Source organism: Microtus pennsylvanicus, chromosome 5 (assembly GCF_037038515.1).
Source record: "Microtus pennsylvanicus isolate mMicPen1 chromosome 5, mMicPen1.hap1, whole genome shotgun sequence".
Lineage (NCBI taxonomy): Eukaryota > Metazoa > Chordata > Mammalia > Rodentia > Cricetidae > Microtus > Microtus pennsylvanicus.
In genome coordinates this window covers 24931477-24957766 of record NC_134583.1, presented here as the reverse complement: position 1 = coordinate 24957766, position 26290 = coordinate 24931477, and the positions used below count along the sequence as shown (strand labels likewise).

Genomic DNA, 26290 nt, shown 5'->3' with positions numbered 1-26290 from the left:
TCATCCCTAAAACACAGGAATAAAAGTTTAAATCCAAAATATTTTACATATTTTAGTAAAAAATTTTTCTACTAAAATATAAAAATCAATAAAATCTGTCACAAGTACACATATAGGAAGACTTGGGATAAATCATGTACACACTCTGCTCTTAAACATGAAAATTGTTCCCACTCTGAGTTGTGTGGGGTGACTTTAATTTAACAGGCGGCACAGAAAGGGAGAGAAAAAGGCCCAAGTTCACAGTAAACTGACAAAGACCACGGCAAGGCAAGCAGTCAAGGCAGTCAGCTGGTTACCTGGTTATACATACCTCCAATAAAAAATACAAATAGGATTTATATCTCTGCATTTTCTTTTCATAAATGCACTTTGTCAGTGTATTTATGGTTCTAACCAATAAAGCGAAAGACAGTGAGTCATGATATGAAATGTATCTTCCTTCATGAGATCTTGGAACAAAGCAGATTTATTTTTGTGCTAAATTCTACTTCAAACCCCATGTCATGGAAATCTGAACAATATGTAGATTTCATTACTAATGAGCCAGCAATGGGTAATTGTGAAAAATGTCCCATACTGTATCACATAATAATGTAATGTGTTAATAGTAGTAGCTGGACTCTGAGCAGGAGAAACAAGGTACTCTTAGGTCTTTGTAATAATTCTGTGACTCTAAAACTACAATAAAGTTAAAACATAATTGAAGCAAAAGAAGCATAATTTTTGAAAATGATTTTCATTAAAAAATAATGGCCTGATTTTGTGTGTGTGTGTGTGCCAGCAACACTTTAAAACAGTCTGTGTGTTGAATGTAAATTCCTATCAAATAAGAGTAATTTCCACAATGAAATGTGTTTGCCCAGGGTGTGAGAAATTAGAACTTGTATCCTGGCTGGTTCAATGCCCTCGTCTTCCCTCCTGTGTTAGTTCCTCTTCCTGTTGCTGTAAAAAACATACTTCATAGAAGAAACTTCAAGAGAAATCACGGTACTAGAGAAGCAGCAGAGCTACTGGGTCTACCATAGTTGTAGCCAGCAATAATGGAGGTTCATGTGGAGGTAGACTAGGAAGCAAAGAGAGCAAGCTGCAGCCACCAATGGGACTAGCCGTCAAAGCCCCCTTCACTGTCCAGCTTCCACACAACAGCCCCATATCCTAATGACCACAGCTTTTAAAGGGATAACCAGTTCCACACAAAACATTCCAAATACATGTCTGTGGGTGTTTCAGCTTCCACCTGTACCACCCCTCTTCAGAGAGCATGGAGCAGGGGAAGGCGTTGGTTTAGATCATGTCTGGGGCTTCACAAGCCAGCCACATCTAGGCCCCAACTCTTTCAGAAAGGTGAGCAGGAAAGTCTCTTGGGTGGGTTATTGAGTGGGAATCTAGCACAAAAAAAGTTAAACCATCTTAAAATATGCAATTTACATGTAAACCAAAGTGTACTGTTAGGATTTAATTTAATTTTTGAATCCTTGTCAACCATGAGATTGGGCCTTGCAGAACTGCTCAAAGAAGATGTAAAAATATGAAAATATTGAGTATATTTGGTTTAAAATTCTGTGCATGTGTGTGTATGCAGAAATAATTTCACTACATCTTATGAAACAAAGAGGAAAAACCACATTCTAAAAATTTCCAAAACAGAGCATGCAATCTCCCATGTTTAAAGACAATACAAATGAAAGATGATTTTTAATTTACTAAGGAGAAATCAAAGGCTGAAGCTCCTCAATTAAAATAGAGAGTATAAAGTAGCCAAGGAAAACAATGTTTATTAATTTTTAAAAAAGTATTTTTGTTTTTCAGTTTCTTGTGCCAAATATTAAAATCCATTCCTAAAAGAAAGGATATGATTAATAAGTCAGTCTTGTTATGTTCCCTACCGTGGTTCAAGATATGAAGCAATATCATCAATTGGCTTTCTATGCTAATGCCTTGAACGTGTGATTGATCTTTATTTGTTGCAAGTAGTATAAAGTAGACATAAAACAAGGCTCAGCAGAGTTTGAGAAGAACTTCACACTGTTGACATAGCATCATGAACACTGAGCAAGTATTACTGTTAGATTCTCTTTAGCTCTTCCTGTGCTGGAGCTAGAAATAAAAGGTCCCAATGTTGGCAAGAGTGCCACATGTCTGAAGCTTGCCCATCAGTCTGCCTATAATTCTTTGTGTTGGGGTCAAGAAGTTAAAATCCTGAACATTTTTCAAAACCAAGAGCTGATGTGTGTCTCCCTGCTAAAGTTATTCAAAAATTTTCTGCAGGATATTAAGCTACATCTCAGTGTAGCACACTCTTGGGGCTGCATGTCAAAGGAATGCCATTCATCCTTTTTCTAAAGGATGCCATAAGGGCAGCAAATACCCAGGGACTAGGAGTGGTGGGAGCAAGGGGCAGGAATCTTATGGAGAACAGCTACTAGTCTTGAATCAACAGATCCTTCGATCTGCTGGCAGAGCAAAAACTTTATATTCTCCAAATGCTGTTAATCTGACCACAGAAGTGCAGTATATTCAGAGGGGAGAAAAGTGTCCTTTGTTGAAAGCAATACTTTAATTCTGAATGAATTATTTCTTTTCCTTGAGTACAAACATACAAATAATGTACTGATGATGTTTCCTTTCTTTGTTTTTTGGTTTTTTTTTTTTTATCAGACAAGCTTCTTTGGTTTCATTTGAATTCTGAAGTCATGGACTCCCTTTAAAACAATGGTCCATAAATCGTGGACCATAAGGCTAGTGAGTGAGTTAGCTCAGCGAATAAAGGCATTTGCCAGCAGGCCTGACGATCTGTGTTTTATCCCTAGGACTTACATGATGGAAAGAAAGAAATGAAAGTTGTCGTCTGACTTCTACACACATGCCAACACCCACACATGAAATAAATAAGTGCAATAATTTTAAGGTATGATGTACATAAAATAAATTAGTATGCCCCAGATATATTTCATAAATGATTTCAAGTGGCAAAGAAATAATTATGTACTTCTACTAAAGTAAAATTTCCTCTAAGTCATTTTTACAGGTAAGTTAGCAAAGCTAATACTACCTTTCAGCACTTGTTAACAAAATGTCTCATACGATTAGTCTGAAATCATTAATTTCTTTTTTTGCAAATAGTGTTTCTGTAGCCCAATTATTTGAGAACTGCAAGAAACAATGAAAAAATTAACTAAATCTGGGAGCTATAATTTTTAATGAATAGGTTCTGAAAAAAAGAAAAAAATCATAACAAAATTATAGAAGATATGATAAATTGTTTAAAAAGGAGAAAGAACAAAATGAATTTAAACTCTTTTGGAATTTAGTCTGTCCTGTGTGCTCTTCTGTGTTGAGCATCAGGAAAACACGCCACTGCGCTGTGCAATGTTTGCTGTTTGATGACTTCTTCCCCAGAGAAAAGAATGAAAGATTATCGTAGTCCGTGGAAAATTAGTCATGTCCCCAGCATTCCCTTCTAGTCTCTTGATTCTGTGGATGCCTGAGTCCTTTGACATCAGCAATTTCACACTATACACGCTATAGGAAATAGTAACACCACAAATGATTCTTCTCTATGTAGACGCAAACTGCATCCAATCGACTGTTAGTCTATGGAAATGGGTTTTATTTTGCTACTTTTCATCTTTTTATAATGCCATTTTAACATTCCTTGTTTGTCCTTTTAGGTGAATGGATTCTCCTTTGAGGGGTCATAACAGGTAGCCTGCTCCCTCGTTAAATTATTGGTTTTATAAATTTGGCATGCATTCCTCTAGGTGTGTGTGCATTCATGGGCACATGTATGTGGAGAGTGCACAAGGATGAGGAAGTGGGGGAAGGACAACCTCATGTGTCCCCCACTATCTTTCTGAGACAAGGTCTCTCTCTGACGTGAACTTCACCAAGTAGGCTAGGCTGGCCCATGGCATCAAGCTTGTCACTGATTCCCCAGGCAGGCGGCCACAAACTTCCTCTACCACATTGAACTGTTTCGCTTTTTAACATGGATTCAGGGATAGAATTGTCTTTGTATTTACAAGGCAAACAGTTCACTGACTGAGCTATCATCCCAGTCCTGACTTCACTTTGTATTTCTATGAGTGCTGTGAATATAAGCTTTTAAGAACTGTCATTTAACAACGGATGTGAAAAATGTTCAAATATCAATGGTCAAAGAAGATTTTGTTTGGCAAACCATAATGCAAATGTATACTTCCCTAAAGGGAAGAAACAATGGTAGTTATAATAGTTAATTTGATTTTCCAAAGTCAGTACATCTGAAGAACACAATGTATATTACTCACTTTCTATAAGCAAATGTGCCTTCCCCATCAGAAATATAGCTGGAAGCTCATTTGCACTGAAGGTCACAGAGCACAACACAGAGGAAGCCAGGCAAGCCCGAGTGGGTGCAAGAAGGACTCAGAGTCGTGTTGCACGGAAATCAGTCCATCTCCAGTTCAGATGGTGCGTTTGGCAAGCCAGGCCCAAGAGCCAGGCAAGTCTCCATGTTCCCAGTGCTGTATTTCCTGCCTGGCACCCTCAGAGAGAGCAAAGCTGCGACTTGTCAGCCTGAGTGAGTTCACGCTGCCTGTGCTGTTGCTATTCTGTCATCTGGCCATCACCACCTTCGTGCAGTCGTGATTGCTTTCTAAAGTTTCAGAAGCTGTATCTGGATTGACTTCTTAACTGTTTAGGTTGCTCACTGTCTGTGTCTACCCCATGTCCTCTATCTATAGCTAGGGCATTTCAAGCCATTGCATTGTGCTTATTCCACATTATTTCTCGAGGTAACATGATATTTTAAGTCCATTAGTGTCTTTATTGTTGTATTAGGAGCGGCGGGGTGCTTCCCGCCACCCAGCTAGTTTTACCCGAAATAATTACACGGAAACTGTATTGTTTTAAACACTGCCTGGCCCATTAGTTCCAGCCTCTTATTGGCTAGCTCTTACATATTGATCTAACCCATTTCTAATATCCCAGTAACACCACGAGGTGTATTACCAGGGAAGATCTTAACCTGCGTCTGTGTCCGGTAGGAGAATCATGACGACTCCTTGACTCAGCTTCTTTCTCCCAGCATTCTGTTCTGTTTACTCCGCCTACCTAATTTTATGTCCTATTAAAGGGCCAAGGCAGTTTCTTTATTTAACCAATGAAACAACAGATAGAAAGATGACCCTCCTCCATCACTTTATAAAAGGTTTAAGAATATTTTTTTTTTTTTGGTTTTTTTTGAGACAGGGTTTCTCTGTGGTTTTGGAGCCTGTCCTGGAACTAGCTCTTGTAGACCAGGCTGGTCTCGAACTCACAGAGATCCGCCTGCCTCTGCCTCCCGAATGCTGGGATTAAAGGTGTGCGCCACCACCGCCCGGCGTTTAAGAATATTTAAATTTGATGAATTGTTTTTGAATTCACTTTATTGGGTAAGCATTAGTCTTATGATAGTAAATGATAAAGTGTTTGTATTTTGAAATTATTCATATATTACAGGTGACTCGTGTGAAAATGTGCAATTTCTTAAATTTAAGTTTCAGAGCTTTTTTGGAGATTGGAAAAGCAGACTCACAAGCTATGTTATTTTTTTTATTTGCTCAAATATCCAAATGCTAGCTGAATCTAATGGTATATTCTTTTAATTTCTGCACTTGGGAGACAGGGTAAGGCTTAATTTTGTGAGTTCAAGGCCAACCTCGTCTACATGGTGAGTTACAATTTCCTCCTACCCAAAGAAAAAGTTGAATGCCAGAATAAAATGATATGTTAGAAATACCCTATGTAGAATAAGATTAGGCTTATTATTGTATAGACTATTATTATATAGAATAATTTTAGGCTTAATTTTAAGGGAGACTTATGTTGCCTCAGCTTTTCTATTTAGATCTCAACACAATTGGTTAATGTCATATGGTTACAGCCCGTGACTATATTTAGATAAGTAAGCAAATAAATGAATTAAAAAAAACAATCCCACCAAGAGAAAACAAAACAAAAGAACAGAGACTTTGATCTGTTGAGCTGCTCAAAGTTTAAGAAGAAATGTTAAATATATTAAGACATCAACAGCATGGTTTATCTACATTTTAGTATGTGCTAAATAAACGCGAATGTTGCAAGCTCAGTTTGTATTCCACTGCTTTTAATATTCACAAATACTGTCGGGATTTTTGTTATCATTTGTTTTGTTTGTTTTGTTTTTGCTGATTCTACAACCTGAAGAGAAAAATGAAATAAAAGTATAAGCAAGAAAAGAAAAAGAAAGTAAATGCAATTTGGTGTCTCACATTGTAAACAAGCTTCCAGTGGAGAAGTTGAGTGTATATTTCCCAAAAACAAAATGCATAAAAGTTTGAAAAAACCATACTAAGTCATAAGTCACTAATAAATACTATACAATTTTACTATTATCATAATTTATTCATTTGTGAATATCTAACATCTAAATATCAACCTATATAAAATGAAAACCCCATGCAATAATGAACCATAGTGATAGACAGGTAACATTTACACTGAATGACTCATACATACTTGAAAACACACTTGGACCGTCAGTAATGAATCCCATAAACTAAAAAGATTTATATTTCCAATAAACAAGCAAAGCATGACTGAGAACAGATGAGTATACACAACACTCCAACACATTAATAAATATTTCCTCTTTTTATAGAATACAGAATGGGTAAGTGTCCCCACAAAGCATGATTTCAGTCTCTAGAAATCATGCCGTAAAGACCTAATTACAGAACTGCTTTCCATAGCTTAGGGTATTTATAAACCAATAAAGACCTTAGCAAGCTTAGCAAGAAGACTAAGTCCTTGGTTCTGAGTGAATTCTAAGATTCCAGCTGGTGTTGATGTGATCGCACTTGAGCAGTAAGCCCTGCAAAGCACTTCTAATGAGAAGGCACAAATAACAAAACTCCTACCAAGCTTATTCTTGGTATATACCTCCATAATCTCCCTTCACTGCCTTAGATTGAAGCAAGAGGCATCCCCAGCCTTTCTGTGGAAGCCTATGGTTCAATTCTACCAACAAATAGTGAGGCTGGGGTCAAGAGCTTATTTGACCACAAATTCCAAAATGGGTACTCTATTGGTAGGCCTCTGGAAAATATATTTTCTTCCCTGTGTGTAACATCAGTTGTTAAAATATATTCTAAGTCTTTGTATAAAACTCAGTAAATTGAAGGTTAGTGTTCCAATCCTACTGTGTTTTCCCATTCATTTTGCTGCTTGTGAACCTCTACATCTTCCTAGCTATTCTTTCCTGTCAATCATTCCTCCTCCCCATGCTTTTTGGAAAGCTTCAATTATCTCTGGATAGATAAGCAAACCTACAGAGAATGTGCGTTCCACATTCCTCTCCTTGTGACATTTGGAAACAAGTGAGAATTTCAGTACCCATGCACCATCCTGATAAGAACCACATAGTGTGCTCAGATCTTTTGAATAGACTCTTGAATTAGGAAGAGGTGCAGAACAGGTAGTTTCCTGTTGAGAAGTAGCATTCGGTCCAAGTATTAGGTCCTATCACTGAACTGCCTTCACTCTCTGCAGACACGGGGATTTCTTAATGAGTGTCAGGGGTTTGCTTCAGGTCTCAGGGGCTCTGCAAACATTCTGAGGGGTTCCAAATGCCTGTCAGTCAGTGCAAAGCTCTGTGACACAGAACGCTCTTCTGTATCTTGATAAAAAAAACTCAAGAATCTAAGGTATCTTCCAAGAATGTGCCTTATATTTTGATAGGTACAGTAAATAGCACCATGACAGGCATTTGTCACATGAATGAGTGCTGACCTATTATAAGATTGTGTCTTTCTTTTTTTCTTTCTTCTGTTTTGTCTATTTCCAGTACAAAACATATGCTTCTCATTTACAAGTATATCAACAAATGTTTGTGAATGGAAACATATGGCAGTACTAGGTTCATGGACTTTCTCCTTCATTGTCAGGATAACTGGATAGAAAGTATCTCTCTATCAATGAGGAACAAAAGCAATTTTGATAACGGTATTTATTGTACGTTTCTAAACATGACCAGCGAACAGGAGATGGATGGAAAAAGCCCAGGTGAGTGTTTCATCTCACATGATAGACAGATGGCATGTTATATTTGTGAGGTCCTCTTAAAACTCACTTCTTCCATGTAGGATTTCAAAGAGTGTCCTCCACTGGAGTCTTCTCCCTCGAGGCAAACAGAAGTTAGAAACATCAGAAAGGGACAGGAAGAACAATGCACCATTGTAGAGGGCAATGAGATCTGCCTTGGCTGTGCAAATGATGTCTGTGACAAGCTCAGATTCTCAGGGGAAGATAGCATTCCTTTCCGCACAAAGACACATCTTATGAGTAGATTTCAGTTCAAGTAAACAAATAGTCAGTGAAGCTTATTCAATATTAGGGGAGAATACTAGGCATGTTTATCAAGTTTTTCATTATTAAATTTCTAGGTTCTTAAAATTAGATGAAGCCACTAATTCCATGTGATAGAAATTTTCATGAAGATCTAACATCTGGATCTAAGGCCATTCTATGAAAAGAGAACAAATGACTGGTTATTTTATCTTTCCCTTTAGTCCTTCCAGCTGTAGTGGTCATTAAAATGTGACACATCAAATTAAATATATTCTAAACGATCAGTCAAGCTGTTGGTTTTGATAAATTATATTTCTTGACTGCATAGCATGGCCCTCTAAAAATTTGGAAGTAAAATCTGTGATGAGTTGATAAAGTCTAGGACATTATATTTTTAAAGATAGGTAAGTAACTGCGAATGAGGCTTAAAATGGTTGTCACAGTTTTTTTTTTTTTGACTTTTCAAGGTCCCTCATATATGTTATCTCATTGGACTGTTGTCATTTGTATGTTTGTTTGCTTGTTTCTTAGTACAATTTAAGTACAATACATCCTCAGGCCAATTTGACATGTTGAGAAATCAAAGCTAGGAAGAGCCAGAGTGAAATGAATGAACCCAGGAGCTGAACAAAGAATCACCAGGGCTGCAGTTAGTCTGATACTATACTACCTAACTATGATTAAAAATATTTTATCATTAAAATTAAATTTATTTAAATTTTGACAGTGGGACTTTTATTAGGTTGAATACTGGCTCTTGAAGGTTGTCGTTGCATGGTCTGAACAGTAGGATCTGGGGAATAAAGGTCGGACTCTTGTGTCAAAACAAAAATTAATTTAGGGGTAATAGATTGATATTTTTTAAAATTTAAATAGTACAAGTCAGTATGGTAATATTTCTTTCAAATTATGGTTTCTACTAGTATATCACACAAAAATCAATACACTACAGTTTAAAAGTCTCTGAATATTTCTAAGTTTGAAGAATATTTCAAGACATAAAACAGTCAAAAGGATAGGATAGCACCTTTAATCCCAGCACTCAGGAGGCAGAGGCAGTTGGCTCTCTGTGAGTTCGAGGCCAGCCTGGTTTATAGAGGTAGTTCTAGAATAGTCAGAATTACACAGAGAAACCCTGTCTCAAACAACAAACAAATAAAAACAAAAAAAAATGATGGCAACAACAACAAAGATAGGATAGTTCAAAAAATTAAAGTCTCTAATTGATAAATATAGTGAAAGGAGCACTTGGAAGAGAGGATTACAAATGTGTCTATGGCCAAGTGAACAGAGGCAAAGACAAGAAGTAGGTCCTCTGAATTTTAGAGTCAGGAAAGAACCCAGTGAAGGACTGGACTCCACATGTCTGTCACAGCTTCTTCAGTAGTCTTCCAAATGATGTATCTTTCCCTTCCAAAGGATGCATCTTTCCCCCTCTCTTGGGTGCAAAGGAAAGAGAACATTTTCATAGCACAAATCTATTCAGTTCAACCCACATTCTCTTATCATTAAAGACTAGAATTTTAAATATTAAGGCATCCAAATAGCATAATATTTTGGTAATCACATCTTAGAATGCAATCAAAAATACCCAAATGCAATTTCCCTTGAAAAACAAAGAGGGTAAAAGTGATAGAAAATAGGAAGAAAGGGGCATTGAAGGAGGGGAAGGGCAGGTATACGGAAACAATGCCTTCAAAACAAAACAGGAGATATTTTCTGAAACATGGTTTCACTTATCTTGAATTTCTAATATAATCACGGTGGAGGCAAGAGATGTGTTAAATATGGATGAGAAAGTGCATTGCAAACACAGAGAAAGTTGAAGAGAGAGAGGGGAGGGGCTAGATCACATGAGCTGTTAGGAAGGTTGGCCTTTGCCACCGTCTTTGATTTTTTTCTCCATTTATAGTGAACGAAAGCTTGGCTGGGTATAGTAGTCTGGGCTTGCATCCATGGTCTCTTAGTTTCTGCAGTACATCTATCCAGGACTGTTGCGGGAGGTCCTCCCACTCCTCCAGCCAATAGCCACTGAGATACCAGCCCATTGGGGCGTGGTCTCTCTCCCTTTAAAAAAGCGGCCACTTCCCTCTCCTCTCTCTCTCTTCACTTCCTGCTCCACCGGCGACTAGACTCCCTTCCTGGTTGTGCAGAGGGCTGACGATGATCTGTAAGTTTTTTCCCCTTTAAATAAATACCACTCTATTTATCATAATTCCAAACTTGTGTGGCATTGTTTGTGACTTATGCCTTCAGTCGGCACCCAACATTTGGTGTTAGGACCTCTCCTTCCCCTGCTTGGCTTCCTGCCGCGAGTTCAGCTTGGCGCAAGCCTCCCTTCCTCAGCTGCTGCGCCTGTGTCTTGTGCATGGAGCCAGCAGCTTAATATAAATCATCACACACTGGCTTTTATTGCTGCAGTTCTTTATATTTTCTCTTTAGACACCTCAGATTGACTTCCAGTCCCCATGCACCCTATCATCTGCCTACCCACATGGATTTAAACTCCACAGGCCTGCATAGTCTCTGCCCGCGTGGTTTGCTCTTTTCTGAGTCATTTTTAAATCTTCCTTGCAAGCACAGCTCTTAAGTGGCGTGAACCAGAGCACGCGGTTGCTGAAAGCTGCAACCCCTCAGGGTGACTCTGTCACATAGAGGCATAAGCGGCTTCCAGGTTGCTCTTCTCTACCCCTGGATTCTGGGTTTCTGGTTCCATCTCTGGAATTGATTTAATTACATTTACTTTTTTGAGCAACTAACATTTTCCAGTTTTTAACAAATACTAGGCAGACTCTGAAACAGGACCCTGTTTTCATCATGACTTGGCAACAGCGCCACCTGCTGGATAATAGGTAATATGGCAGTTTTCGTTTCCAACGCGAATTTTGCTGTTCTGGTTACCAATACAATGGGTTATATCATGCAAGGTTTATATGACTATGAGGATAACTTAATTTACTGGTAACTAGGTTTCAGTATTCTTTTGCATATTCTATCATTTAGGAAGAATATGGCACTCCTAAGAACCATACAATCTTTACTAGAAACTCATGCAGGTCAGGAGATTCAGGATTCAAAAGAGACAATAATAAAGACAATAATAAAAAGACTTGAAATGATTGAAGAAATGATTGGAGCTGGTGAACAGAGTAATAAGGCACAAGGACAGGATACAATGCCAACACCAGCTATTAGAACTGGCTTACCCAAGGTTTTAGTGGCATACCCTATACTTAATTCTGACAAAGCGTCAACTTCTAAAGGCTCAAAGGGAGTCAGAGAAGCTAGATGGACGCCAATAGCAATGAATGATCTAAAAGAAATTAAGCAAGCTATTGTTAATTTTGGCTTGCACTCTGCATATGTAAAGGAAATGATAAGGACTTGGGCTTCTAATGCTAGAGCTACCCCCCCATGATTTCCATCAGTTAGTGTCTGCAGTTTTAGATAATGGACCTTCCTTGATGTTTGGAATTTATTTCATAGAAGAATCCAAACATATGGAACAGCAGGGAAGAGCAAAAGGTGTCGAGGTTTCCCAAGATCAAATTCTTGGTGCAGGAGAATATGCTGATCCACAGGTCCAAGCTCTTTATGACGATGAAGTACTGTGTCTATGTCACCAAGCAGCTTTAAATGCTTGGAATAGGATACAAGATCCAGCAAAAAGGGTTGAATCATATACCAGAATTAGGCAGGAACAGAGAGAACCCTTTATTGACTTTTTGCAAAGATTAATTAAGGCTCTGGACATAGGGGTAACAGACCCAGAAGCTAGACGAATACTTCTTGAATCTCTAGCTTTTGAGAATGCAAACATAGAATGCAAAAAGATAATTGGGCCTTTAAAGTCTAGATCAGCACCTATGGATGAATGGATTCAGCATATGATGAATGTTGAGACGTTTAGCTATAATGATGAATCCTGGGTAGGAGAAGCGATTTCCACAGCAATGAGGAGACATCAAACTGCCAGGTGTTTTAATTGTGGTAAATTAGGACATCTGAAAAGGGATTGCAGGCACAGAAAATCTAGGAATAATATCTCCTCTGGGAATGACAAAAATAGGAGACCTAGGCCTTCAGGTATATGTAGAAGATGCGGTAAAGGCTGACATTGGTCCAACGAATGCAGGTCAACAACAGACAAACAAGGCAACCCAATACCGTCGGGAAACTCCTTGAGGGGCCTCTCGCAGGCCTCCAAGCCAACAGTGGCCCAGTCATTCCCAGTCACAGTGGAGAACGTGCCTCACCAAGAAAATTAAAAGCTCCAATTTCTGCTGTAAAAAGTAATACTGGTCTAAATGATGAATTACGCGTGGAGGATGAGTCAAAAAGCCCAGTAGGACAAAGTAAACGTATATTTTGGCAGACTTTTATTAACGATCAAAGACCAAAGCTAAGAGTCTGTATAAATGGCACTTTTATTGAAGGCTTATTAGACACAGGTGCAGATGTAAGTATCCTTACCCCAGAATCTTGGCATCCAAATTGGCCTCTTCAAGAGGTAGATGTTCAGTTCCTGGGAATTGGAACCCTATCTCATGTAAAACAAAGCACAAGATGGGTTGAATGCATAGGTCCCGAAGGACAAATAGGAAGACTAAGGCCATATATAGCAAATATTGCCATAAATTTATGGGGCCATGACCTGCTACAGCAATGGAATACCCAGATTAACATTCCTATAGTTCCAGGAATTCATAATTCGGGGAAGGATATGATGAGGTATTATGGAAAAAGGTCACCAGCCATTCAGGCTGTACAAGAACATACAGCAAATACCAAACCTTTAGAGGTACCAACAGCCCTACCTTTAAAATGGCTAACTGAGAAGCCAATATGGATCAAACAGTGGCCTCTAGCTGAAGATAAACTACAGGCATTGGAACAGCTGGTGCAAGAGCAACTAGATGCTCACCATATTGAAGAATCAACCAGCCCTTGGAATTCTCCTGTGTTTGTTGTAAAAAAGAAATCTGGTAAATGGAGAATGGTGACAGATCTAAGAGCTGTCAACAAAGTAATTCAACCTATGAGCCCACTACAATCTGGAATTCCTTTGCCTTCTCTGTTACCAAAAGGATGGCCTCTTATAGTTATTGATTTGAAAGATTGTTTTTTCACTATACCGTTACAAGAAAAGGATAGAGAAAAATTTGCCTTCACAGTGCCTACTTATAATAATTCTCAGCCTAATAGGAGATATCAATGGACTATCCTCCCACAGGGTATGCTCAATAGTCCTACATTGTGCCAATATTTTGTAAGTAAGCCATTGGAAATAATTCGTAAACAATTCCCCAAGTCCATAATTTATCATTACATGGATGACATCTTGTTATCTGATTCAAATAAAGATACTTTAGAAAGGATGTTTGAAGAAGTAAAGAAAGTCTTGCCTAGGTGGGGATTACAAATTGCCCCTGAAAAGATTCAAAGAGGAAATTCTATTAATTACCTAGGTTACAGAATAGGGTTAGAGAAAATTAAAACACAAAAGTCGCAAATTAGGAGAGAGCGGTTAAAGGCTCTTAATGACTTCCAAAGATTTTTAGGAGACATTTCCAGTCTATGACCAGCTGTTGGGATAACACCTGATCTAATAGTTCATTTAAACAAAACCTTAGATGGTGATAAAGATTTGAATAGTCCAAGAAAACTGACAGCTGAAGCAGAAAAGGAAGTGATAATGATTGAGGAAAAATTATAGGAGGCACACGTGGATAGGGTGAACCCAAATCTTAGCTGCATCCTAGTCATATTGCCTTCCAGAATTTCTCCTACAGGGATTCTAATGCAGAGGGAAGATATTATTTTAGAGTGGATATTTATACCTAATAAACCAAATAAAAAATTAAAAACTTATGTGGAAAAAGTCTCTGAATTAATTATAAAAGGTAAGCTGAGACTTGGTCAACTAGCAGGTATAGACCCAGCAGAAATTATAGTACCTTTTGCAACTGAAGAAATAAAAAAGTTATGGGAAGACAATGAACTGTGTCAAAGAGCTTGTGCTAATTTTTTGGGAGAAATTAATAGCAACTATCCCAAAAGTGGTAGACTTAACCTCATAAAAAGAACTTCTTGGATTCTTCCTAGAATTGTACGTGATGCTCCAATAACTGGAGCCCGTACATTCTATACTGATGCAAATAAATCAGGGAAAGCAGGTTACAAGTCAGATGAATTGAGTAAGGTGGAACAAAGCCCTTATAATTCTGTCCAGAAGGCAGAATTATATGCCATTCTTATGGTGCTAAGGGATTTTAAAGAACCTCTTAATATAGTTACAGATTCACAATATGCAGAAAGAGTTATCTTGCATATTGAAACCGCTGAATTTATACCAGATGACACAGAGTTGACTTCATTGTTTATCCAGGTACAAGACATAATCAGGATCAGGCTTTGTCTGATGTACATAACACACATCCGGTCCCATATAGGTCTGCCTGTTCCTCTAGCCCAAGGCAACGCTGAGATTGATCAATTATTGATTGGAAGTGTGTTGCAGGCCTCAGAATTTCATAAGAAGCATCATGTCAATAGTAAAAGCCTAAAAAAAGAATTATCCATCACTTGGCAACAAGCTAAGGACATTATAAAGAGATGTCCTACTTGTTCTTTCTATAATCAAACACCGTTGCCTGCAGGGAGTAACCCAAAGGGCACTAAGAGAAATGAAATCTGGCAGATGGATGTGTTCCACTTTATGGAATTTGGTAAATTAAAATATGTACACCACACCATAGACACGTATTCAGGTTTTCAATGGGCTACTGCCCTGAGCTCAGAAAAGGCTGATTCAGTAATCACACATTTATTGGAAGTTATGGCCATCATGGGTATATCTGCACAAATAAAGACAGATAATGGTCCAGCATATGTATCTAAGAAAATGAAACACCTTTTTGATTATTATAATATAAAACACATTACAGGTATACCAAATAATCCTACAGGTCAGGCAGTTATAGAAAGATCAAATCGTACTATAAAGGATATGTTGAACAAACAGAAAGGGACCGAAAATACCCCCAGAAATAGATTACATAATGCTTTATTAACCTTGAATTTTCTTAACGCTAATGAGAAAGGAACGACAGCAGCAGAAAGACATTGGATAATGGAAAAGTCTGCTGAACTAAATCAACCGATTTATTTCAAAGATGTGCTGACCTCTCAGTGGAAGCCAGGAGATGTGCTACGTTGGAGAAGGGGTTTTGCTCTTGTTTCCACAGGAGAAGAAAAATTGTGGATACCATCAAAATTAATAAAGTTTTGATTTGAAGAGGAGAAACCTCTTGGAAAGGAGAAATGACAACTCATCCACAATGATGATATTCATACAGGTGGTAAGAAAAACATATAGAATGGGGGCAGGGTTCTGTTCTTATCTCCACAGGAAAACACTCATCTTTGAAAAATTCAAGGGACCCTGGATGTTTGGATACCGACAGATGGAAAAATACCTGCCCAATAGGAAATATCAAGAAAACTGAATGGGTTGTGTAAGTAATATTAAACCATATTTCTAAATTTATAAAGGTGGTTTTGAAGTTGGACTCTGGCTCAGTCCCTCTCCAATTCCAAGCCTGTTAGTAAGAGAAAAACCCAGAGTTTCTGTCTCATGTCAAGAGCCATGATATGGGAGAGAAAGAAATATGAGTTTAGAAAACATCTTTGCTTTTCTTCATATCTGTAATACTTTTCATTGAATATATCTATCATGCCTTTTAGTGAATATATACATATATGTCTATATGATTAATGTTTAAGTTTTTCACAATGAACAATGAGTTTTTCCTGAAGTGACATTTGAAGTTTCCAGGAAGAAGATGGGGCCCCATAACAACAACTCCACCTGGTTGATGTGATGTCATGATACTGATAGCGCTACTACAAGACCTGCTTTGGGTACCAGCTGCACAAGACAGTTCCAACTTGGTTAGCTGAAATGGTGCACATCTTATACAATATTTTGGCCAGACGTGCACAAAATACTCAGAGACTATTTGCAATCTTAAAAGACATTGATCTTGAAATTTAACCATCATTTTACTTTCACAGGATCCTCCAGAAAGAACATCGCCCCCATGACAGCTGGAAGTAATTCTAGAGGACGACATCGTTCCCTCTCCCAGTAAAGTTTGCCCTTGGGTTTAGGGACATCATTTAGGGGTTGATTATAATTAGTATACAATTGAGGGTTGGGGGAGGAATTTTAAAACTCAGGGATCATTTTAAAAAAAAAAAGAGGACTGATGGGATAATAGATTTGTGAGTTACTGTTTTTAGAAAAATATATTGGTATAGATTCTTGTATATTGATACAAAGTTAAATTATATTGACTATTGTATGCATGCATGTTTCTATCTCTGTTTAAAACACTTTTATGTATTGACATATATTGTATTGATATATATATATATATATATAGTATATATTTACCATATTGAAGTGTACATTTCTACCTCTGATTAAGATACTTATATAATGTTTATGTATTGATATATATTTACCTACTGCAATGTATATTTGTACATTGTTTATATTTAGAGGTCATTGTCCTCATTTGTTTCACAGTTGTTTATTATCTTAGTCTTTAAGTTAGATAGATATTGAGAATTATATAGACTAATAGTCATCTAAGTTTGTCACTTATAATTAGACTAATCAGGTTCTTTAGATATATAGAGATTATACTCAATATAGATAGATAATCTTCAACTTCTTCAAAGAGCTGTAGAAAAATGGCCTTTAATCTAACTCAGAGTTTTGTGGTAGTGAGACACAATTGTTCCTGGCAACACCACTCTATTCCCGAGAGAATGTTGAGCACCAAAGACACTCCACCTGGAGCCTTTCTTTTTGGCAGAACTGGCCTTGGGGCAAAGAAATGCCCGTACCTCAACCACTGACAAAGATACAGAGCGTGCATCAATGGATAACACAGGACTGTCATATCCTGCCAAGACAGGGTAAGATAGTTTTGAAAAGTTGCTTGCCTTTGAAAATGGTATGTCAGTTATGTTAGGCCTTAACCAAAGTTGGTTGCTTCAACGCAGCTAATGTGACTTTGGGTGATTGCCCAGGTAGCTAGTTGTCTCTGTGATTTGTTGCATGTTTTGGAAGTTGTTTTACTGAACTTCCTAATTACCCAGGTAACATTATTTCCCTTCTCAGATCTTCGATGGGGTTGAAGACTATATAGATGTAGTTACTTTTCTCTCATGAATTGGCCAAGTTATTTATTATACAAGACCTAAACTAGTTAGAATAGGATATTTGTACTTATTGTATATAATTTCATAGTAGGTTTAGAACTCTCTTATTTAAACAAAAGGGGGAGGTGTTGCGGGAGGTCCTCCCACTCCTCCAGCCAATAGTCGCTGAGATACCAGCCCATTGGGGCGTGGTCTCTCTCCCTTTAAAAAAGCGGCCACTTCCCTCTCCTCTCTCTCTCTTCACTTCCTGCTCCACTGGCAACTAGACTCCCTTCCTGGTTGTGCAGAGGGCTGACGATGATCTGTAAGTTTTTTCCCCTTTAAATAAATACCACCCTATTAATCATAATTCCAAACTTGTGTGGCATTGTTTGTGACTTACACCTTCACAGGACCTTCTGGCTTTCATTGTTTCCATAGAGAAATCAGGTGTAAGTCTGATAGGTTTACCTTTGTAACTTGGCCTTTTTCCTTTGCGGCTCTTAATATTCTTTCTTTATTCTGTATGTTTTGTGTTTTGATTATTATATGGCGAGGAGATGTTTTTTTTTGGTCCAGTCTATTAGGTGTTCTGTATGCTTCTTGAACCTTCAAAGGAGTATCCTTCTTTAGGTTGGGAAAGTTTCCTTCTATAATTTTATTAAATATATTTTCTGGACCGTTGAGCTGTACTTCTTCTCCTTCTTCTATCCCAATTATTTTTAGGTTTGGTCTTTTTATTGTGTCCCATATTTCCTGAATGTTTTGTGATGAGAATTTGTTGGCTTTGCTGTTTTCTTTGATCAGTGTGTTTATTTTCTCTATGGTATCTTCAGTGTCTGAAATTCTTTCTTCTATCTCTTGTAATCTGTTGGTAGTACTTGTCTCTGTATTTCCTGTTCATTTACCCAGATTTTCCATCTCCATCCTTCCCTCGGTTTGTGTTTTCTTCATTACTTCCATTTCATTCTTCATGTCTTGAACCACTTCCCTTACCTGTTTGATTGCTTTTTCTTGTTTCTCTTGGTTTTCTTGGGTATCTTTGAGCGCTTTATTCATTTCCTCTATCTTTTTGTTTGTGATCGCTAATTGTTTATGGCAGTTTTTTACCTCCTGTTTAAGGTCTTCTATTATTTTCATATAATTCACTTTTGAGTCGATTTCTTCTAATTCTTCTATAGTAGGGTGTACAATTCTTCTTATTTCGGGATCTCTGGATTCTGGTGATGTCATGTTGCCTTTCAGGTTGTTGGAGGAATTCTTGCCTTGGTGCCTTCCCATCTCTTCCTTCAAATGGAGCCAGGAGAGGCCTGGTGTCTTGGTCCAGTCTTTGCTGTGACTGACTCTCTGGTTCTAACTCTTCAGTGTAGAAGCAGGAACCGTCCAGTCCAGATGGAACTTCTCAGCACCGAAACATAGATGCCTGGTAGTCCAATGACCAGCGGACAAAAGGGAGAACTTGGGGGGCAGGGCGGGGACGAGTAGAACACAGGACACCCTGCAGCAAAAGCTGAAGGTACCCGTGCTCCCTTTGGGGGGGGTCCTTGAGGCCTGCCCGGTAGGCAAGCACTCACCTCTCTGGGTGGGTAGCCTTAGTGTAGGAGCAGAAAACTGTTCCTGAGCAAAGGACCTAGCAGATAACGCAGACTTGTGGGGGAGGGGAGGTCAGGTGTAAGAAAGACAGCCCTGCAGAAGGAGCTGGGGGAGGGGGGTTTGTGGTCTCTTCCGGGTCAATCCGCCCCTGGATCGCACACACTCACCCGTCCAGATGGAACTCCTCAGTACCTAAACAGGGCCGCCGGTAGCCTGATGATCTGGGGACAAAAGGAAAAAACCTGGCAGGTGTGGCGAGATCCGCTCTGGGTGGGTCGCCCATCCAGATGGATCTCCTCAGTACCTAAACAAGGCCACCTGGTAGGCCGATGACCCGGGGGACAAAAGGAAGAAACCGGGCAGGCAGGCACTCACCGCTCTGGGTGGGTTGCCTTAGTGTAGGAGCATAAAACTGTTCCTGAGCAGAGGACCTTGCAGAAAACGCAGGCTTGTGGGGGGGAGGGGGGATCGTGTGTAAGAAAGACAGCCCTACAGAAGGAGCTGGGGGAGGGGGGCCTGTGCTCTCTTCCAGGACAGTCTGCCCCTGGATTGCACACACTCACCCGTCCAGATGGAACTCCTCAGTCCAGTCTTTGATTTTTTTACAATAAAAAAATCCTCAGTAATAAGTAATACTCTAGTATTTACCTTTTTAATTCTATTTGCATTTACCTCTCATATACATCTCTTGCCTCACTCAATAAGTATATTTTCTTCATCTCTTACTAATTATTAGACAAAATACAGATTGGTTCTCTCACTGGGGCCATTTACATCAGTGCATATTGAAGGTCTCTCTGGTACTAATTTTCTTCAAAGAAAGTTTCATGACCTACTTTCACTGAAATCTTCTTGTTTCTCACCCTATTCAAATAAAATTAAGTAAGAGTGCTATCACAGAGCACCCTCTTAAGAAGTTCCTGAGTTATTTGCCACTCACAGAAGAAGAGGAAGTCAATGGGATTGGCCAAGGTCTTCCTAAACCAGAGCTGAACATAAAATGTCATCATTGCTTATTCCAGCTAGGTATCAAGCACTTAATGGGAGTCACGGACAGTTGTAGGTGTCAGGCCAAATAGTTGAACAAAACTTACCTCCGTTATCAAAAGTTTAACATGGGAGAACAGACAGACTCAATTAGGATTAAGAACAGAAGTCCATTGACACATGTAATGTCAAGTTGCCACAGGAAAAAGCTAAGAAGAAAAACACATGGTGGCTTTCACTCCTTCACTGGGCAGCTACTGAGCAAGTGGAAGCACTGGGAATTGCTGCTGTCACTGCCCTGTGAACTGAGGGCACGAGGCAGAGTCATGCCTGAGATTGCTTTCCAACTTAGTCTTGAAGACTTAATCGATTGCCTTATTAATGAAGCTGGATAAGGAGGCGGTCTGAGAAATATGGAAAATCTTGTTTAAAACACAGCAGAACAAATCCAAGAAGCCATGAGAAGGACAAGAAGAAGCATCAAGGAAGGGTCCCAGGCTCTGTAATATGTGTTGTATGTGTGTAGGCTACTAATTTCCTAGGACAAGTTTGCATAGTAGAGATGGGGCCAGGGTTGATATTCTGCTTTCCAATGGCTTCATCAGACAGGGTGAGTACACGATTTTCACAGGAGGTGGGGAGACTGAAATACAGCTTTTTGAAATTAGCAAACCCTGGGGGCAGCAGCTACTATTGTTCAAGGCAAACACCATGATGTGTATTCTGACTAGTGGAAAGGTCTCCACCTAGGAGGCATTGGCGAGCTCACAGGGTGTCACTGGTACATTTAATAAGTTGAACTTAGTTGTTTTTTACGCTTCCATATTTGAACAGATGCTACTTCTGGTTAAGTTTGTCCCAGTGTTGTTTCATATCATGTGTGAAAATTATATCTGGAAAATGTGTTCATAATTCTAGAAGTAATCTCATACCACCTTTTCCCACAGATGACACCTGTATCCCCTAGAGAATATACCTTAACAGACAAAAACAAGAAACAAACAAAACAAACACACTAACTGAAAAACAGTGGTGATCTCAGGACACAGCAAGGGCTATTCATTCTGATTTTAATGGTTACTAGTGTAGCAAGATGTCTGTTCTGGGAAGGAATCACTTTAGGCATGATCAAATTGCTTTTAAGAAAGCACAAAACAGCCGGGCGATGGTGGTGCACGCCTTTAATCCCAGCACTCGGGAGGCAGAGGCAGGCGGATCTCTGTGAGTTAGAGACCAGACTGGTCTACAGAGCTAGTTCCAGGACAGGCTCCAAAGCCACGGAGAAACCCTGTCTCGAAAAAAAAAAGAACAAAAACAAAACAGGGACTGGAGAGATAGATAACTCACAGTGGTTAAGAGTACTTGTACTCTCGCGGAGGACTTGGGACCAATCCCCAGCATGCACAAGTTACCACCTGAAACTCTAGTCGCAGGGCATGTGGTACCCCTCTTCTCTGCTATGGCATCGCATGCACATATGTACACTCAGGCAGAACCTTTGCATGTGTGTGTGATAAAAAGAAATTGAAAGTTTAAGGAGGGCAACACATAGTCAACATCTGTGCAAATGACCAATTTCTAAATTCAAATAAAAATAATTTACACTTCTAAGATTTGGATGTCATGTTCAAGAGTCTATTTAGTAAAAATGAAACTGAGTGGTGATAATTATGAGAAGAATGGCTATTATTAAGAATGTTCAATTTTGAGTGATTTAAAATATTCCAATGTTCCTATTTTCTCAAAAGTGACTTCTCAAGGAGGGGAAAGCACTTTAATGCTTCGATTTTCTTCAGTGCCATGTAAAACGAAAGTGGGTGGGGAAAGCTATAAATAAGAGGCTCCACATTTGGGGACATGGTGACCTTCACGAATGAATTAGATCAGGGAACCGGCACCATGGGGAGATGTAACGCATTTTTACAGCTATTTTCTTTGAATTGAAACATTTCCCCCAAGTTAGGAGGGAACAGCGTAAGTCTCAAGTTGAAATTAAAAAAATAAAAAAATTAAGAAGGAGGCCTTTTTAAACAGTCAGAATTTTAGGTAAAGTAGGAAGCATTAAAAATAGGCAAAGAAGATCATCTAGATGGAGGATGGAGAACTTGAAGCAAGAAACTAAACAAATAAAGCGAAAGGGAAGATAGAAAAAAAAGCAGTCATGTTTTAGGCAAACTGTCCTGTACATTTTAGCAGGCACGCTGGACCAGAGACAGAGGCGTTTACAGCGAAGGGTGGAAAGAAATACCTGACTCCCTAAGGGTGCCAAAGGTCAGCTAAAGAGCCCACAGGTGTGTACATTGGAAAGCTATGTGCTAAAAGGCTCATACTTGTCTATGATGAGATTGGGGTTATGTGTCGGATCTCGCCTGCTGAGGCACAGTTATCTGGTAAAAGCCAAGTTCTCATCCTGTGTGGTTTTCTCTCAGTGTTAACTAATTAAGACAAGTATGTGATCCAAGTGACTTTTCTGCATATATACTTAATTTCACAACAAACAGAAACGTATTTCTGATACCAAACTATATTTTTAAATACACATAAATTTATTCCTGATATCAAGCTATATTTTGTAGGCAGAATTGTAAGACCCAAGTGCAACCCTTACAGCATTAGAATGAGATATTGTCAAGCTCTGCTTATTAGTGGTATTGTTTCTGTGATAGTGTGTCCCCAATTCTTCAGTCTATGGAAAGTGGTAAATGTCAGTCATATTTCCAGAAAAGTGAAGAACATTCTCAGAGTTCTAATTTAATCTTGTGGTAACCTAATTATAACACTGACCTCATAAAAACCAGTTGGCAATTTGAATTTTTACTGTTTGAAATCATTAAGCCTTTAAATTCTCTTTCATTAGCCTTTTAAAAAAAATCAATAGATGTCACTTTGAAATCTACAAAGTATCTGGATAAACTCTTAGTAAAATATGAATGTGAACTTCATCATTCAAACCAAACACACAATGTATTCTTTTCAAATTACATTAATCTATGCCTTGCAAAAGGACCAAACGGCAATGTGGCTAGTTTCCTCAACTGAGACTCAAATGTTGATGGGGAGGAAAACTGATACGTGAGGTACAAAATCTCTTAAAACACCAAGGGCTCCTGTCTGCGTTGTTCTCAACTGTGTTGTTCTCACTTTCAATTGTGGTTGATATTTCAGGCATTTCTCTGAACTTAAAGCATAATTTTCTATTAACATCTACATAGAAACCTACTTTTGTATTTGCTATTTTAATGTCTATTTCTGATTTCTCTCTGCATTTAACAGTGAAAAGATCAATTCCATATTTTAGGTACATCGGCATTACTTAATATCCATTGTCATCCTTGCAGGAAGCATGTTGTCAAACAGACATGGTGCTGGAAAAGGAGCAGAAAGTCCTACATCAGGATTAGCAGACGACAAGGAGAGTTAGTGATATTGGGCCTGATTTTAGCATTATAAGCCCCAGTGACACACTTCCTCCAACAAGGCCGCATCTCCTAATGCCACTCCCCAAGCATTCAATTATAGGAGTCTATGGGGACCATTCTCAGGTTTTTGTAATACAACAAAGTCTTAAAAGACTTAGTTCAAGGATAAATGGAAGGTTGACTAATGCTAAATAGACAATAAAATGGGGAATTTCAGAACTTGAAAGAAACAAATGATCAGAAGTAAGAAATAACAGTGCCTGAATTGGGATGTAAAAGCATCCTTAGCAATATTGTCTCCAATCACAGAGACATTTTTGCTTACAAATCTCTCTAGTGACAGACAACACCCCACAGGCTCTGGCAGTCATACTTTTGCCTCTCCATCTACTTCCCTCTGCCTATGACTTTTCTTCTTTCCTTAAGCTGCTTTCAGATATTGCGTGCCTTTCACCCAGTATCACTGAGTAGTATTTATTTCTCCTTAAGTCTTAGGTCTGTCATTGTTTGTTTTGGGAGGCGTCCATGGACCCCGTACATTTGTGTTGCCACCCCTTCACACTTGGCCCTGCTACATGTTTCATGACTCTCTTGCCCCTCTCACCTTTATGACTTATTGTCAGAAACTTTTCCCATTTGCTGTGTTGGAATTTTTGATGATTAAAATATAAATTGTTGATACATCTAATTTGTCATTTAGGGTCTGGATTATTTCTGAGTGAATACCCAGAAAAATTATTTGTAATATCATGCGACCCATTTATCTGTGAATTTCCTAATTTCACTTTGTTTTTATAGCTGAGTAGTCGTCTTCTAAAGTAGACTCTACTCCACCTAAGATCAGACCTCGACAATTATGAAGCCTAGGACAAAATATTAAGCAAGGGCTACATTGCTAAGACTTGTTGTATGAAGTGTGCCCTAACAGTCAGGCATACTTAGGCAGCTTCAGGTTTGGGAATACTGGAATATTTGAAATTGAAGTTCTGAGCCACTCTGTAGAATAGATAGAGCAGTTAGATGGTGTGGGACCATGGTCTATATTCTGTCAATAATATTTTTAATAAACATTTATTGGTCAGTAGCCAGGCAGGAAGTAGAGGCGGCATAACCAGACAGGAAGTAGAGGTGGGTCAATGAGAACAAGAGAATTCTGGGAAGAGGAAAGCTCCCTCTGCAGTGCTATCCAGATACAGAAAAAGCAAGATGTGACTATGACACTGAAAAAGGTACTGAGCCATGTGGCTAACACAGATAAGAATAATGGGCTAATGTAAGTTATAAGAGTTAATAAGAAGCCTGAGCTAATGGGCCAATCAGTTTATGATTAATGTAGACCTCCATGTGATTTCTTTGGGACTTAATGACTTCAGGAACCCAACAACAATTAGAATTGCTTACTTCACTTCCCATCCCTGATCCTTTTCTCAACACTCTACTCTGCACCCCAAAGCAGTGACTCTGCCTGCCTGCCTGCCTGCCAGCCTGCCTTACCCAAAGCTACTTCATATACTCTAGCCACTGCTTCTTCACTTCTTAGGTCTAGAATTTAGTTGTAGGAGTTATGAACTAAGGACAGTTCTCCAAAGCAGGCTTGGGGTCATTTGGGCAAGGACCCTAAAATCTTGGTACCTGCACATATATATGGTGAAGCTCAGAGTAGATATGTCTGCTTGGCCATATGGCTTCCTTGTATCATATGGACAGAAATGGTCTTTATCTCCCATAAGGACACCCACTGAATCTCATTACCATTGACAGCACAGAATACCAAGCCTGTCACCTGATTCATCCCAAGGTCATTGTTGAATGAATGAGGACTATTACAGGAAACAGACACTTTTAATTTAATGGAGAAAGCGGTAGAGAGTGTGGCTAGAATATAGAAAGATAGAGATTGCAACTAATTTGAATAATGCAAAATGGCAGAATCAGGGAACTTCTGATGGCAAGAGATAGGGAGAGCATTCAGTTTTATGTCTAAGAAGCAGAAAGAAAAAATTACATCTGAATACAATGCAGAGACAAACATATAAAACTTACTACATTTATTTTATGGTCACCAAATCCTAGGTAAGCAAAACTACACTAAAGGTAAGATATATGGATAAAACTAAGGGAAACAAAGCGGTCAAAAGTTTCTACCAAAAAGAAGCATTAGGTCCGCGAGCTCCCTGGCCATTCTCAGAAGAAGTTCAAATGAACAGTTTCATCCAGAACATGCAGGGTGGCTTGCAGTCAGCCATTATCAAGGATATTGCACCAAACTTAGAGATGAAATTCAGCGTGGAAGGATGTGGAGGAAGTGGCTTACTAAAGGCACCTTTGTCATCAGGTCCTCTAACTATGGATACCATTGTCTAGACCCTATCGGTTGGGTCTTGAACTCCATTTACAAGCTCATTTATTTTGAATTCAGTTCAAAAAGAGTGTAGAATGTATTTAAGAAACAAACCTGGTGTGGATTCGTTTCAGTGGTACAGAATTACAAAGTAATCAGGGGAGTAAACACGGTAAGGACAAAACCACGAAATGATGCCAGATCTGACAACCTAAAGAAACATAATCAGAGACAGGGTCTCAACTGTGGGCCTAATGGCGATTAGCGGAGTGTCTTTGATGCAGCACAGTTTTTCTTTCGTGGGCTAAAGCTCTTGCCTCTTTATGAGACCCAGGACGTTTTGTAAGGAGAAATGCTTTTGTTAACTCTTAGCCTTGTCGTGAAC

The 26290-nt window shown here is 38.8% G+C and overlaps 1 protein-coding gene across 9 annotated transcripts in view; it reads right to left on the bottom strand.

Annotated features, from left to right (window-relative positions):
- The window catches only part of C5H8orf34 (chromosome 5 C8orf34 homolog), a 374916-nt gene that overhangs the window by 21476 nt on the left and 327150 nt on the right, over window positions 1–26290 (bottom strand). For 6 of the 9 annotated variants that reach the window (XM_075971372.1, XM_075971377.1, XM_075971379.1 and 3 more), the window contains one exon: window positions 8135–8182. The exons of the other annotated variants lie outside the window; for them this stretch is intronic. In XM_075971372.1, coding sequence (XP_075827487.1) covers window positions 8135–8182 — 48 coding nt within the window. The remainder of the gene's footprint in view (window positions 1–8134; window positions 8183–26290) is intronic. 9 annotated transcript variants of the gene reach the window in all.